Raw genomic sequence first — 17,132 nt, 5'->3', positions numbered from 1 at the left:
GGGGAGGGACTACTGGATATTTGATTTAATTACTTACCTTTTTTTGGCAGGGGGGCTATGTTCCTGGTTTTTGAAAATGCAAACTCTGGGAACAAATTCTGTTTTGCTCACTACTGAACACTCAGCATGAACTCCAACTATAGTTAGACTGTTAACGCTATCATGTTGAATCCTAATTGGGCATTCCTTCTTTCTCAATGACTCCACATCAATGCTTGAAAAAAAGATTCTGAGGCATCTTGAGTGTTGTACCTACTCCTAACACTTGTGTGTCTTAGAGCAAAGGAGACAGCTGATTAGCCAGTGGGGAGTCACATGCCCTCATAGAGTTATGTTGTCGGGCTGGGGGGGAAGATGATATAATCCATAGTGGAGGAAGGAAAGTTCCTAAGAGCAAAAAACGAGTTTCTGCCTGCAGAGTCTGTGATGGTGATGGAGGAGGAAGGGGAGGAGAGAGGTGGAGGAGGCAGTAACAACAGATGGCCACCACCGAGATTTTCCAGAGTGGGAAGAGAAACCCAGGGCTAAGCTGGGGCCCCTGGTGGAAGAAGTATTCCTAAATAACCATGCATTCTCATACTTTGGGAGAGGACATGCCACCTCCCCACCCACCACCCCAGGCCTGCCCATATGGCCTTACCATGCCCTGCTTTGTGAATGACTCCCATGGGTATCATAGGAAGGATGGCCATGGAGAGAATTATCCTGAGGTCTTACCACAGAATGGGCAGCAAAGATAGACAAGCAGGTACTCATTGGCAGCCTTTGCCTAAGCAGCAGCTCTGTGTTGTCCTTCTCTGGCTTGTTTGCACAGTCCTATCTCCCTGGCCATCCAGATTCCTTAGCAACTCATTTTTAGGTAAAGGTAAAACCAAATGAGTTTGAAAATAGACAACAGCTGTGATGTGGGTACACACACACGGGGAAAAAATACAGATCCAGCTGCTTTTCACTAGCTCAGGATTTTTTATTTAATTTTTCTTTATTTATGCATGTATGTTGATTAGACCTAACTGCAAGATCTTACAAATTTTATCAATGTATTCCTCAGTATTTAGCATGTTCCGTAGGTGCTCCTGAGCATGGGGTGCCCAGACTCAGCAGGGGCACTCAACGCATTCTTCCCATAGTACAGTACTCTCCAATTAACAGCACATGCAGAGGAAAAGCAAAACCCTTTGACGTCACTGTTGCAACGAGGAAACATAAACAAAAAAGGCTTCACTCCACTGAGCTGCCAGCGCTGAAGCCGATTGGTCTGTGGTTTCCCTTGCCTGTGGCAACTGACAGCACCTCCCAGCTTCGCAGGCCGGCTGCCCGCTCACCCAGCCAGTCGGTGGGTCTGGGCACTGCAGCAGGCTGGGCTCTGTCCCAGCACTTGTCTGGGAGAAAAGTGTACTCACTCACCCAGAGACAGTCTCGCTTGCTACCTTCCTTTCTCGAGCTCTCTCTCTGCTTCTGTGTGATTCCGTGTTTTTTCTTTCTTTCTTTCTTTTTTTTTTTTTTTTTTTTTTTTTGTTGTTGTTGACTTCATTATATTTCTAATCCTGGATGAGGTTGCTGGATTCTGCAGTACAAGTCTTCATGAACAAGCAGCACCGCTCAGAGATTTCACGGCATTCAAAGGTTACAGAACTGCCACTATGGTTAAATGTCTTGTTTAATGGTTGAGGTATGTACAACAAATTTCAGTAATGAGTTCATTTTTCTTCGGAGGACAGCGTTACAGAGCAAGGGCAGGATTATTACTTAAAACGAACCTGTGCATATATGTGTGTGTGTATATATAAAACTGATATATATTTTTTGAACTGTGATTGTTACTACAGCAACCAGCTTTTGAATTTCCTTCCTTTTTCTAGGCGAACTGACTAAACATTATCACTTACCCTTAATTAACCATTTAAGTGCAACAGACTTTCATTCCACGCAATGTCATGGGAGACTCCTGTGTTTTCATGGCATTTTAAGACTCCCGCTGAGAGCTGTTTTTTTATGCATGTGATATTTATTCTTCTAATGTAAATTTTAGAGTGAATCTTGGTTTGTTTTAATTTTGGAGGTACAGGTAGGAAAACGTTGTAAAACGACTATTGAGGGTTGTGGGACAGGGAAGAAATTTAGATATTTTTCTTGAGTTTGTCATGTTGGTTAATAGGAAACTTCAAGATGAAGAAATCAGTATGAAAAAAGGGAAGAAGCTGGTAGTGAGATCAGAGGCAGAAAAATCTATAGGGAGTATCCAAAAAATAAATTCTTGAAGAAAATTCACTTTGTCATCTTGTTGCATAAAAAAAAAGTTTTAGTTTTTACAATCTACAAAGATGACGTAAATACTGACTTACATTTCCAGTGATTTAGATCTTAATAATAAGATTTAAGGAAAATATAAACTTCATTGTGAACACTTTAAATGTGCTAATTGTTTTTTCCTACAATATTTGAAAGCAGAGTGAGATATTTAATTAGGGAGTTAAGTGATTGAGCTTGGGGATTAATTAATCATCTGAAATTCTGTTCTTGGGCTTCAGCCTGAGTGGCTGTTGCAAGGCAAGAGTAAGCCTGATTGCACCAGGAGGCAGGCATATGCGTTCGCACACAGTAAACTCTCTAAATTGCTGCAGGAAGCAGGGGATTAAGCACAGAGCTAACCTTGTTTTCAGTGGCACATTATTGTGAATGGAAAATCAGGGATCATCAATTTGTGTAAAAGCAATTGACTCAATACAGGGTTAATGTGAATTTCCTTCTTATCTTTCCCAAAGTTATGCAACAGCCAATAAAACTGGATTATGTTAACCCTGTTCCAAAATCGTTCACTTGGTTTTTCTCAAAGTTGCAGAACCAAGAATCTGTGAAACTGGGTCTTGTATTTAGCTGTATTTAGCAAAGTATCAGACATTTAGTGCATTTCCAAGGGTTAACACCATTAATGCACAATACTGTAATGTACCAAAGTTAAGAACTGCAAAAATGTTACCTCCAAAATGCAGAAGATGTGGTGTGATTGAACAATTGCGTTTCTGCAGTGCTAGTGGGAAAACAAGGACTTTGTGTGTTGCAAATACAGAGCTGCAGCTCCTCCATTTCCTCTGCTTTATCCTTCACTACTGGCTGCTGAAACAAAGAAGAGTGTCAGGACTTGCACCTAGACTGACATTTACTCTAAAAAAAAAGAAGTTGCTTTTGATCCACAATGGAAGCCCAAAGTCAACTAGCTGCAACTCCAAAACCTGTATCCCCTTTGTAAGGATTTGTACCTAATGCAGTCTGACTTGAGTACATTCAATGGAATAACATGTGATGACAAAATCATTGGTCATGATTTGTCAGCACATGAACTGGGAGAAAGTTTCTTGGGATCAAGTTACTTAGCACAAGTGTGGAAAAATTCAGGATGTTAAGGACAGGCACCAATTTAGAGAAAACAATTCCCCAGTGCCTCTTCTAACACCTTCTACGGTCAGTGTAGTATAAAGCTACCCCCTTATGGGTTGCTGAAAAAAGCCTAGTGAAAATGTCTCCTGAGTACTCACTATCCTGCATCTGCTATAAATCATTTAAATAATTTTCAAAAAGGTGGCATTTTCAACAATCTTTGAAAAATATTTTCGGTGTTAGTTCAGCCTAAAATATAATCTACAAATCAGTAGTCAATGGTCAAGGAGAGCACTCCTAACATCCACAACTTGTGTTATTTTAGCCTAAGGATGGATATCCTAAGTGCAGAAGTGCAAGGTCGAAGTTTCCTTCCAGTTAGCATCTCCACCTGGAAGGTACCTCTGCCTAGGAATCCTTCAATCAAAGCCTAATTTGCTGTTAGTCAGGCTCAGATCCCAGAGGAAGCTGCTTCTTGATTTTCAGGACATTGTGCTGGAAAGAATTTATTAAGCTGTAAACTAATCCAAAGCATGGCCTGAAGGGTCTCGTTCTATTGAAAAGAGCTGTCTGCCAACTGGAGGGATAAGAATAGACTTCAACAAGTCAAAGGAGAAAATAACTGGTATTCTAAATGGTTCAACTCATGTTGGTGAGGTATGTAGCTTCTTAGAGAACTGCCTGTGTATGGAAATTATTATTCAAGGACTCTACCATCTTGAAGGTTCAGCTGTGTGTTCCAAAGAAGTTTACTGATAGATAGGAAACTGTCTTCCAGAAGGTACGTCTGAGCAAGTAAGGAGAGATTTGGTGTTTAGAAACGTACCTGATCCCTCACACAAGTGTGAAGCCGTTTCTGCTTGTGTTTGCAGTGCTCTATCTCCTACAAACACATTCAAAAAGTGCTTCAGTGGCATGACAGTAGCTTGGGGTTAGAACCCTTGGGCTTCTACAAGTATCTCTGACAACTCTGTCAACATCCTCACTGATTCATAGGTTGGTGCCTACTAGGTGGGTCGGTGCTCTTTAAAATGGCTTGTATGCACATTGGAGGAAAAGAGGAGGAAAGGGGATGGATGCAGAAACCCAGGCTGGTTGAATAGTTATCCTTATTTTCTTATAAGCCAGGCACTGTTAGAAATTTGAACACACAAAGTAAAATATATTAAAGCCCTTGGGTATAAATGAAGTATTTTTACTCATCTGTTTCTCCCATGTATGACTTAAGTATCTGATTTGATTTGTACATAGAGAGAGACTACCCGGAGACCAGGAACTAAGATGGGTCCCATCCCAGTCCCAACCAGCTGGGGCGCTTTAAGCTACTCAATTACAATATTAATCTCAGTTTCCTCATCTAACAGAGAAGCTGGTTGTATTGAGCTGTTTCTAACATCCCCTTTCAATCAAACTTTAGTTTTCTTGTTCTCAACCTGAGTTTGTTTTTTAAAACAGCATTTATATATAAACATGAAAGTGTCAGACTTTTATTCAAAACAAAAACATTTCCTTATGTTTTCCACATATTAAGGGCAGTATCTGTAGAGAGGAAGTGAATTAAAAAGGAGATAAGCAATGGTTCTCACATCTAGAAATGTATATTCTGCTGAGCAGAATGAATGTGACCTGTACAGAGAGCAGTGGAGTGTGGACGAGACGAAGCTTGGGAGGGACATGGTGATGACAGAAAAAGACACAAGTAATGTGACGTTACCATTTGGATTTCAAGAAAATCTCAAAACCTACAACTACACAGATATTTATTTTTCATATGATGTTCCTCAAGGTCAGTTGAAATTGCCATTATTTTGAATCATATCTGTGTCATGGTATACTCAAAAATAGAATATTAAAGAGAGCCAAAGCTTTTCTGTAGGTCAGTTCAGCTATCCCCTGCCTATGCACTGGTGTCAGCATCCTCAACCCTTTAGCTTTGAACCTAGGTGTTACAGAATGCAGGAGTCCTTAGGGAGCGTTGGGAGTAACCTCAGATCCCAACGGGCATCAGGAGAAGGGAAGGGGGCCTGTCAGCTGTGACGGGCTTGAGCACTGGCACGGAGATGGTGGGAAACATCATTGGTGTTGGGAATCCTCTGATGATGTTGCGGAATGTCCAGAGGTTGAGTTGTGTGAGATAAGGCAAATCTCCCTACGGGCCTCCACTTCCTCATCTTCAAAATAAGGCTGTTGCTGCCTTTCTCCCTCCTATTTCTGTGATTTACTGTCACAAGATTAAATCTGAGTCATCAGCAGGCATTTATTTTTATTCTTTTATCCCTTGTTCCCACCATACCTTATTACAGTTTGCCGTTACTCAGTTACCTAAATTTACGTAATTAAATTTTGCCACCAGTATAGCCTCATTGCTTAAGAAAAATAAAACTGAAGCAGCACCTTGGGGTTAGTTTGGGGATTGGACAAAGATCATCACTTTCCTAGGAAGAATCCCTGTCCTTTTCCCCTTTGTCACATATTTAGTTAATTTACTACCCCATGGCCAGAGCACTCCTTAAGATGTCAAAGGACGTGTTTTGTCTTCATTGTAGCTGGGAACTAAATCCCAATCATTACTTAGTTCTGTGATACTTCACTTGCTATGTCTCTCTATGGCTTCTTTAAAGACTGACTGAAAATATGTCGATGATTACGTTGAGGGAACTCTCAGAAGACAATTTTTGGTAAAGTTTCCACTGAGTTCAAGAAACCTTGTGCTACTGGCATGGTGTTACTCCTTTGTCCTAGTGGTAGGGTTTGATGCATTTCAGTTACCTTGATCCACACACTGGAGAGGATGCCAGGTGGTTCAGAGAGTGCCAACTGGCCCCTCGCCGACTGAAGGCTTCATTATTAACAGCGAAAGCATACTGAAATAGGGAGCAGGCTTTATCATTTTGAGTAAAATTGAAAACAGGACACAAGATACAAAGATTCATCAGATAATTTGGAATTTTTAGTACTATCATATAAATATCTCAATAATTATAAAACTTTAAATTCGTTCATGAATGCTTTATGCCTTTGTGTATAGATTAAAAGTATGAGAATAATGGGAAATAATGGCTGTGGACAATGTACTAGTTTCAAAAGTTTATGTCATGAATTTAAAGTTCTTTCTCTTCCTTTTTTCTCTCAGTCTCTTGAATGTGTGAAAGGAAGATTACAAAATGTGGATTGGTACTGAAATTTTTATAACCTTTCCTTAAGTAATATTGAAAATGCTTGTTTTCATTTTTCCTTTTAAGTAGTTGTAACTTCACATAAAATTTTTAGAAAAAAAATCCTGCTTACATTAAAAAAAGTCTTGATTTTATTTGAATGATAGAGTTATAGGGAGAGGGAAAAGGAGACAGAGAAATATTCCATCTACTGGTTCATTTCCCAGATAAACAGGACAAGGCTGGGCCAGACCAAAGTCAAGAGCCTGGAACTTCCTGTGGTCATCTGGACCATGAGTGGCATGGGCTCAAGCATTTGGGCTGTCTTCTGCAGCTTACCCAGGCACATTAGCAGGGAGCTGGATCAAAAGTAGAACAACCAGGTCTTGAACTGGCACTCATATGAGTGCCAGCATCATAGGCAGCAGCTTAACATGCTATGACACTATGTCAACCCCGATTGTTTTCTTATTACTACTTTTTATGTTTTACATTATCACAGACCACACAAAAATAAGAAACATGAAAATAATCCTTCTACAACATGAAAGTATCACTTGCCCCTGGCTTCTTAAATATGTACACACACACACACACACACACACAGACTCTGTTAAGAAATGGAGATTATACCTGACTAAAGATGCTGAGGAATATTTAAGAGAATTGATTTCTAGAAATCTTCTTTCCACCTGGTTGTAAGGATCCTGTTCTCATGGGTTCAGGTGTAGACATGGGGAGCTCAATATATGCCAGTGATAACTAAAGACATCAAATGCTCAGTGTTTTAGACATCCTTTGATCTAAGTGAATGTTAGTCTGAGACTGTATATGCTTGTTTATTTTTGTATTGCTTACAATATAAAAAAATCAGATATCACTTCAGCCCCCAAATAAATGAATTTTAAAATATACAACATGTATTTAAAATCCATACACTAGGATATCATTCAGGTTTTTTTAATGAGATAAATTTACATCTGAAACTCAGAATGACTTTCCAAGTACATTAATTGGGGAAAAAAGATCCTCCACATTAACATTTGTATAAATATACACATGTATTCATACTCATAGAAATGTTCTGAAATTCTAATTTTAAAAGAGAACTTGGAATATGGATCAGAACAAGTCTTAGTTTTTACATGGATACCTTAGCACTCTTCATCTTTCCCCCCTATACGTTTATGGCATCGATAATGGAAAATAATTACAGACACACGTTTATTATTCTAAGTTGAGAAGAAAGTTAAAAGAAAGAAATTTATTTCGTGGTTAGACTCCTTTCTTAGCCTTTGCCTTCAGTGCTTCCTGAAGCTCTTCCAGTGACTTTGACATGGCAAGAGGGCATAGAAACACCCAAGCAAAAGTCTTGGAAATAGGAACTACTGCTTAAGACACTTGGGCCAATCAGTTCCCGGGTAGCCATTTCCCCATGTATAAAATGAGGAACTCAGTCAAGTTTAATGTTTTGGCCAGCTTGGACATATGTCTAAGAACACAGTTTGGCCTGTTGCATGGCTAACTAAATATTTGCGATCTTTCTCCCTAAACTGAACATGCATATTTTACTGATTTGGCCATTTAATTCAATTTTCTGTTTTAGAATTGATCAATTTCATTAAAATTTTCAAGCTCATTAAACATGTAAAATACATCCATCTAGATAATACCCAAGGAAACCATACATAGACTTCAAAAATTACATTATTTGTCAGTTATTCAGGAAACAGTACTTATACTAAGACCTATAGTTTATACAGTTATGCAAGCAACAAATTCTTTTTCAGTGTGGGTATGATTTATACATTTCTTGGTTTTCCAGGAGGAAAAAGAAAAATGCCTTCATTTCCCTTTCTCATTATGCCACTTGCCAGCTGCATCCAGTCAGATGAAAGAGCTCACTCATTCACACAAGTGTGGAAAGCATCTCATGAAAGGAGATGCTGCAGTCATACAGAGGTCTAAAGAATGGCTGGATTTAGTAAAGGTCATTAAATCGGAGCAAAAAAGTTGCTTTTCATGTGCTAGAAATAGAGTCTATTTCCATGTCCTTAAAGCTAGTATTCTTGCTTTTCAAATAAAATGAGAACTTAATTTAAATTTTGTTTTGTGTTTGATTTGGAAAATATTAAATATTAGTCATTTTAAGTGTTTAGTACTTTTCTTTCTTGTTTTTATGGACCTTTACTTATGTTTTTGGAGTCAAGAAAGATCTTGATGTTAAAATAAAAGGTATTAAATAAAAACAGGTGGAATATTGTAGGACAGCAGTTTTGAATTTCTAGAACTCTAGGTAAATGTTTGAATAGATTATAATTTTTAAAATTAGAAATATTATTTTCTTTGTAACTAAATACATCAACCCCAAGCACCTATCTTTGGATGTATGAGAGTAAGATCAAGAACAAGACCCTTCTTACAATTGAAGACAAAACACGTATAAAAGCTTTTCAGGTAATACTCATGTCAGAAATAGGAGAAAAAACAATGCGGCTGAGTCACAGCACCCAACCTATTTCAAACAGATTGTCTCCTTTAATATAAATCTTTAGAAATAAATATATTTTTGAATTAAATAGCTATAAAAAGCATGTAGATTTTTTTCAATGCAATTGTATATTTTGTGTGGAGGGAGACAAACTAAAGCAGAAAAATGTCAGGATCACACTCTTTCAAGGAGTACTGGATTTGTGACCTAAACCCTTGAGTTTAATTTCCAGAAAGGACTTTATGCTTTTGGCAAAATATTTAGCAGTTTTTGCTTTTGAGTCTTTAGAATGTAAATGTATTCCTATTGTTATCCTCTTGAAAGGCAGAGAGAAAGAGGCAGACAGAGGGAGAGGTCTCCCATCTGTGGAGTCACTTGCCAAAAGCTTCCAGCAGTAGGGAAAAGGCCAGGACAAAGCAGAAGCCTGAGACAGCCCAAGCACTTCCTCACCCCAGCCCCCCACTACCCAACTACCTCGGCCATCGCTTATCGTCCTCCAGGGTGCACTTCCTTAGGACGCAGGATGTGGGGCAGGAGTCAGGACTTGAATCCAGATATCGGTATGGGTGTGAGCAACGCCACAACAACCTGTGCTTAACCACTTAGTCAAAGACCTGCCCTAAAATTGTAAACCTTTTAAGTTTCTAAAATGTCTGCCTTTCCTGTGTAATTTCATATATACTAAATCCCTCAGTTCATGAGACAGATATCACCTCAGTTTTAGAATGATCCCGTAAGGTAAGAACTAGGTATGTCCATTTTAGAGGCTAAGATATTGAGGCTCAGAGAAATTACAACTAATCAAGTTAAAAATCAACCACAGATATTTGGTAACAAATTATCTTTTATGTTTAAAATGTATCTTTAATCATTCTATGCATCAGTTGGAACATATTTTTAGAAATATTTGTCCAAACATAAAAAAACAATTTGTTTCAACAATGCTTAAGCAACCTACCCACTATGTTTACTTAAGGGTAGAACTCAAGCAGTTTGTCTCACATATTCGCAGTGGGGAAATCCGAGACTTTGGACATCAAAAACTTTGCTCTGGGGGTCAGTGTAGTAAAGTGGTCAGTGGTGCACAACTCGTATTTAAAGTGGTTCACCTTTCAGCTCTGTGTCCAGAAGCAAATCACTTAAGCCATCCAGACCTCGCTCTCCTTATGTATAAGACAGGGGTATCTGCATTATGGTATTATAAATTTCTGTTTTTCTTTCTAGTGTTGATTTTGTGTTATGACTTTTCATTTAAGGGGATGTACAGTAGCTGTGAAATGGAGACTAACATCCAGATGTGAGGATGCAATGTAGTATACATTTCTACTTCCAGACAAAGATGGACTTACAATGAAATTGTTCACTATATCGTGACAATAGGATGCTGGACACTCTGCCATTGTCCATGCCCGCAATGATAGACATATGACTGTGTATGAAGAACTATATTTTAGTAATGATATAGAGGAACTAGGTGGGGGGAGGGCATTGGGGAGGGGATAAGGGAAATGCCAGGAGCTTATGGAACTGTATCATAAAATGATAATAATAATAATAAAATGTAAAAAATAAATAAATAAAAAAAGATTGTTGAGAAGATGGAATTGACTGTTAATTTGTAAACTGCTTACATTGTGGAAAAGTTGCTGTCAGGAGGGTTTATCCACTAGTACTCTTTGCACACAAGTTTTTAAATTATTGCATAAAGTAATAATTATGTTGTGAATACTGCTTTGGAGACTTGAAACATCCAAGAGAACCATTGTTTTGCTCTAGTCTGTCTCCCTGAATTCATGACTTGGAAGCTTAGTTCCCAATGTAGCACAAGTGGGCCCTTGAGGAAGGTGTTGGGGTCCTGGGATGGGATGGGGTGGAGCACTGATGGTTGATGTTGTTATGGAAGTGGGTTTCTTATCTCGAGTGCAGGTTGTTATAAAACCATCTGCTCTTACACCCACCCTGGTCAGTTGGTTCATTCTCACCCTCCCACCTTCCATCATGATGCAGTGTGCCAATGCCTACACTATACTCTTGCAGTTCCTAGGCTCTAGAACTTGAGAAATAATGTCCTTATAATTAACACTATCTCAAAGATTCTTCTGTAGAACAGAGGGTGAGTTAGAGCAAGTTCTAATTTTTTTTACTCTCGTATTAAATTCTAACATTCATGAGAGAAAATTACCAATGGCACAATTCACTTAGTATATGTGATTGTGTAACTGCTATCCATGTCAAGAAATAAAACATTATTATGTGATTGACATCTCAGGCATCGTTTCCTTATTCAACATTGCATCCTGATTCTCAGTAAGTTGTTACCTTCAAAGGTACTTCTGATTCAGGGGAAAATGAAATTCTAAGTGGTATCGCCTCAATTTCAGTTTCAGCTTTTAGTTATTGATACATAGAAAAACAGTTTTTGTTTTTCAAGCTGTTATTAGCAACCTTGCTTAGCTTACCTGCGAATAAGAATACTTAATCTATAGATTCTTTTGTTTTCGATTTGGATAACCATACCTCCGGGAGTACTGGTAGTTCTGTGTCTTCTGTTTTCATGCTGTTTATTCTGTCTTATCTCTGGCTGGGATTTTCAGTACTTTGTTGGGGATGGATAATGGAAAAACATTATCTTATTTCCAATCTGCAAAAGAAAACTTTCAACATTCTACCATTAAGTGTAATGTTCTGCGTAAAATGTTTAAACTTTCTTTATTTTTAATTTTCACAATTTTATTGATATGCTTTTTGTTTTAAATGGAGTGATCTGTTACAAACATTTCCACACAATCTCCAAGAAAAATTCAACAATAAAAAGGAAAAGTTCCATTTTTCAGTGCTAAAGATTTAGGTAAAATTAATCTTTTTTTTTTATTCATTAATTACATTGTATTATGTGACACAGTTTCATAGGTACTGGGATTCTCCCCACCCCTCCCCAAACCCTCCCACCATGGTGGATTCCTCCACCTTGTTGCACAACCACAGTTCAAGTTCAGTTGAGATTCCCTCATTGCAAGCATATACCAAACATAGAGTCCAGCATCTTATTGTCCAGTCAAGTTCAATGGCTTCTTAGGTATACCCTCTCTGGTTTGAAGACAGAGCCAGCAGAGTATCATCCCAGTCAATTAAAAGCTCCAACATACCATCAGTAAAAATTTACATCATTATGGAATTAATTGACATAGTAATGAGTAGCCAGTATGTTAAAAATAAATGCTAGTTCTTAACCACCTTCTGTGACAACCTCATTGACATTTCAGTTTTAGTTTATACACAACATATAACATACATAACGTAACATGTTATACATAACATCATATCATCTTAAATTAAGGCAAACATGTGGTATTTAAGCTTTTGGGATTGGTTCATTTCCCTTAGCATTATGGTTTCCAGTTTGGCCCATTTGGCCACAAAGAACTGCATTTTGTTTTTTTTAATAGCTGAGTAGTATTCCATGGAGTAGATGAACCATAGCTTTCTTATCCAATCCTCTGCTGATGGGCATTTTGGCTGCTTCCATGTTTTTGCAATTACTGATTGTGCTGCTATGAACATAGGAGTGCATGTTGGTTTCTCATAAAACAAGTGTTCTGGATATATTCCTAGGAGTGCTATTGCTGGATCATATGGTCTGTTGATTTTGAGTTGTTTGAATGTTCTCCATACTGATTTCCATAGAGGCTGTACCAGCCTGCAGCCCCACCAGCAGTGGAGTAGGGCTCCCTTTTCTCCACAACCTCGCCAGCAAGTGTTGTTGGTGCTTTTATTCATGTGGGCCAGTCTTACTGGCGTTAGGTGGTACCTCATTGATGTTTTAATTTGGATTTCCCTTATTGCCAGGGAATTTGAGCATTTTTTCATATGCTTATTTGCCATTTGGGTTTGTTCCTTTGTGAAGTGTCTGCCCATTTCCCGTGCCCATTTCTTGAGTGGGTTGTTTGTTTTGACATTTTGGTTGTTTTGTAGCTCTTTGTATATTCTGTAGATTAGCCCTCTATCACCTACGTAGTGCGCGAAGATCTTCTCCCATTCTGTGGGTTGCTTTTTTACTTTGTTGATTGTTTCCTTCACTGTACAGAAGCTTCTTAGTTTGATGAGGTCCCAATTGTTTATTCTGGTTTTGATTGCTATTGCCTTTGGTGTCCTTTTGAGGAAGTCGGGACCTACCTTTAGATCTTGCAGAGTATTTCCAACATTTTCTTCCAAACGTTTGAAGGTTTCTGGATGTAGGTTTAGATCTATTATCCATTTAGATTTGATCTTAGTGTATGGTGAGAGATGTGGGTCTATCTTTTTGTTCCTGCAGGCTATCACCCACTTGTCCCAACAGCATTTATTGAACAGACCTTCCCATTTGCCTGGATTGTCGTTTGTCTTTTTGTCAAAGATTATTTGGCTGTATCTGTGTGGGCTCTCTTCTGGTGTTTCTATTCTGCTCCATTGATCTTCCTCTCTATCTTTGTGCCAGTACCAGGCTGTTTTGATAACCACTGCCCTATAGTATGTCTAGAGGTCCGAAATTGTGATTTCCCCCTGCTAACTTCCTGTTCTGCAGGATGGTTCTAGCTATTTGTGTTTTTTTGTGTTTGCAGATGAACTTTTGGATCATTGTTTCGAGTTCCATGAAGAATGTTTTGGGCAATTTGATTGGGATTGCGTTGAATGTATATATTGCTTTTGGCAGTATAGACATTTTAATGATATTGATTTTACCTATCCAGGAGCATGGGATGTTACTCCATCTTTTGAGGTCTTGTTCAATTTCTTTTTTAAGTAGTTTGTAGTTTTCTTCAAATAGGTCTCCTACATTTTTGGTTAGATTTATTCCCAGATACTTCATACTTTTCTCTGTTATTTTGAATGGTATCTTGCTGGTTAAATCTTTTTCCATCTTGGGGCTGTTTGCATACACTATGGCTGTTGATTTTTGTTCATTAATTTTGTACCCTGCCACTCTACCAAACTCTCGTATAAGTTCTGGCAGTCTCTGTATTGAGTCTCTTGGCTCTTCTACATAAAGAATCATATCATCTGCGTATAGTGAGAGTTTAACTTCTTCGTTTCCCATTTGGATTCCTCTGATTTCTTTTTCTTGTCTTATGGCCTCAGCGAGTACCTCTAGGACTATGTTGAATAGTAGTGGAGAAAGTGGACATCCCTGTCTTGTTCCAGATCTCAGTGGGAAGGGTTCCAGTTTTTCTCCATTCAGTATGATGCTGGCGTTGGGCTTTTCATATATTGCTTTGATTATGTTGTGGATTTTTCCATCTATGCCTACCTTGGTTAGGGTTTTTAGCAGGAAGTGGTGGTGCATTTTGTCAAAAGCTTTTTCTGTGTCTATTGATACTATCATGTGATTCTTGTTTTTCAGTTTTTGGATGTGGTGTATCACATTTATGGATTTCTGAATGTTGAACCATCCCTGCATTCCAGGGATGAATCCTACTTGATCCGGATGAATGATCTGTCTGATGTGTTTTTGAATTCTATTGGCTAGGATTTTGTTGAGAATCTTAGCATCAATGTTCATCAAAGAGATAAGTCTGTAGTTTCCCTTCTCTGTTGGTTCTCTATCTGGTTTTGGTATTAAGGTAATGTTGGCTTCATATAATGAGTTTGGAAGGGTTGCTTCCTTTTCAATTGTTTTGAAGAGTTTGTAGAGGATTGGGGTTAGCTCTGTTTGGAATATTTTGTAGAATTCTGTAGTGAAGCCGTCTGGGCCTGGGCTTTTCTTTGTTGGGAGGTCTTTAATCACTGATTCAATCTCTGCTTCAGTTATGGGTTTGTTCAGGTCGTTTGTTGCCTCTGGGCTAAGTTTTGGCAGGTGGTAGAAGTCTAAGAACTTTTCCATTTCTTGGTGGTCTTCTGATTTGTTGGAGTATAGTGCTTTTAGTAATTTCTAATTATGTTCTTAATGGTTGCGGTGTCTGTTGTTATGTTGCCTTTTTCATCTTTGATGCTGTTAATTCTTGCTTTCTCTTCTTTTTCTTTGTCAGTCGGGCCAGTGGTGTGTCTATTTTGTTTATCTTCTCAAAAAACCAGCTTTTTGATTCATTGATTTTGTGTATCGTTTTTTTTTATTTCTATCTGATTAATTTCCTCCCTTGTTTTGATGATTTCTTGTTTCCTATTGTGTGTGGGGCTCTTCTGCTGTTGTTTTTCCAATTCCTGGAGGTGTGTGTTTAGTTGCTGTATTTGGCGCCTCTCTTGAGCCTTAACATGAGCTCCAGTTGTGATGAGTTTACCCCGTAGCACTGCTTTGGCAGTGTCCTACAAATTTTGGAATGTTGTGTCAGAGTTTTTATTGGTTTCCAAAAATTTTTTGATCTCATCTTTAATTTTTTCTCTGATCCATTGTTCGTTTAATAGCATATTGTTCAGCCTCCAAGAGTTTCTGTATTTCCTGGGGCATTTTGAATTGCTGATTTCCAATTTCATTCTGTGGTGGTCTGAGAGGGTACATGGTATGATTTCTATCTTTTAAGTTATTTAGATTTGCTTTGTGTCCTGTCATGTGGTCGATCCTGGAGAAGGTGCCATGCACTGCTGAAAAAAATGTATAATCTGTGGCCTTAGGATAAAAAATTCTATAAATGTCTACCAAGTCCAGTTGTTCTATTGTTTGTATGAGCTCTGTTGTTTCTTTGTTGAGTTTTTGTTTTGTTGATCTGTCTATTGTTGTTAGCAGAGTGTTAAGATCACCCACAATTATTGTGTGCATATCTATGTCTCCCCTTAAGTCCGTAAGTAATTGCTTCACGCAGCTAGGTGCGTTGCAATTTGGTGCATATATGTTCACGATGGTAATTACTTCCTGATGGATCAATCCCTTCACCACTATATAATGACCTTCCCTGTCCTTTTTGAAATTAAGACAGCTACCCCTGCCTTTTTTTCTTGTCCATTGGCGCGATATATCTTTTTCCACCCCTTCACTTTCAGCTTCTTGGAGTCTTTTCTGGTTAGATGTGTCTCTTGTAGGCAACAGATGCTTGGGTCCTGTTTGATGATCCATTCCATTAATCTATGCCTTTTGATTGGTGAGTTTAGGCCATTTGTGTTAAGAGTTAAAATTGAGAGGTTGCGATTTTGCCCTGCCATACGTATGTGTTTTTGTGGGTGTTGATATCTGTGTAATTGCCCCTCCTTGTGTGGACTTTAGTGGGGAGACCTTCCTGTTTGCCATCTTTGCTTATGATTCACCTCCTTTTTTTCTGGATTTAGTGCCTTTCTAAGGAGATTTTGTAGAGCTGGTTTTGTGCAGGCATATTCTTCTAATTTCTCTTTGCTATGGAAGTTTCTGATTTCGTTTTCAAATACGAATGAGATCTTTGCTGGGTACATTATTCTTGGTTGACAGTTGTTCTGATTCAGGATTTGGAAGATCTTTGTCCATTCTCTTCTTGGTTGTAAGGTCTCTTCAGAGAAGTCAGCAGTGATCCTGATTGGTTATCCCCGGTATGTGATCTTTTCTCTGCTTCGTACTTGTCTCAGGATTCTTTCTTTGTCTTCTTGGAGTGGAACTTGAGCACCATATGTCTGGTAAACTTTCTTTTATTCCTAATTTGCTTTCTAATTATTAAATGTTCTTTTCAACATCCATCATATAGTCTTTTAATTCTGTTATAGCACTGGTTGATTTCTGTGTTGTCATATTCTACTTGAGGTCTGAGAATCAACTTAGTCATGATAACTTCTAGTCTTTTGAACTATTTTGTATTACCTTATATTTGGAGTGCCACTGATTAAGGATTTTGAAGGAGGTTATGCAAGAGAGTTGGCCTCAAATTATTCCTTCTGGTAACAATACTATCAAGGATCCACTGACCTCATTAATTCACTTAGGAGTAGTATGTATTTTTAAAATTTCAATATTTTATACTAATTATAAACAAATTCATGTTTTTGTGAAGTATTTGGTAGAATTTATAAATAAATACACCTAAGATTGGAATATTTTATGCATCTGTTTATATCTACAGTTTCATGTCCAACAAATGAGGGCTATACAATTTTCTGTTGTAATAAATTTTCATTACAGTTTTAGTAAGTTCAGTTGTCAGTTTTAATAAGTTTTTCAAGGTTTGTATGGGTCCATTGTT

General features: G+C 38.1%; 1 protein-coding gene across 1 annotated transcript in view; it reads left to right on the top strand.

The window, feature by feature from the left end:
• Window positions 1-1,285: 1,285 nt before the first annotated feature.
• The window catches only part of PDE7B (phosphodiesterase 7B), a 361,787-nt gene continuing 345,940 nt past the window's right edge, over window positions 1,286-17,132 (top strand). Inside the window, exon 1 of the mRNA XM_004587262.2 lies at window positions 1,286-1,672. Coding sequence (XP_004587319.1) covers window positions 1,652-1,672 — 21 coding nt within the window. The 5' untranslated portion in view covers window positions 1,286-1,651. The remainder of the gene's footprint in view (window positions 1,673-17,132) is intronic.

This window comes from Ochotona princeps, chromosome 1, assembly GCF_030435755.1.
Source record: "Ochotona princeps isolate mOchPri1 chromosome 1, mOchPri1.hap1, whole genome shotgun sequence".
In the NCBI taxonomy this organism is placed as follows: Eukaryota; Metazoa; Chordata; class Mammalia; order Lagomorpha; family Ochotonidae; genus Ochotona; species Ochotona princeps.
The sequence above is the reverse complement of the archived record's forward strand: the minus strand, read 5'-3'. Positions and strand labels throughout refer to the sequence as shown.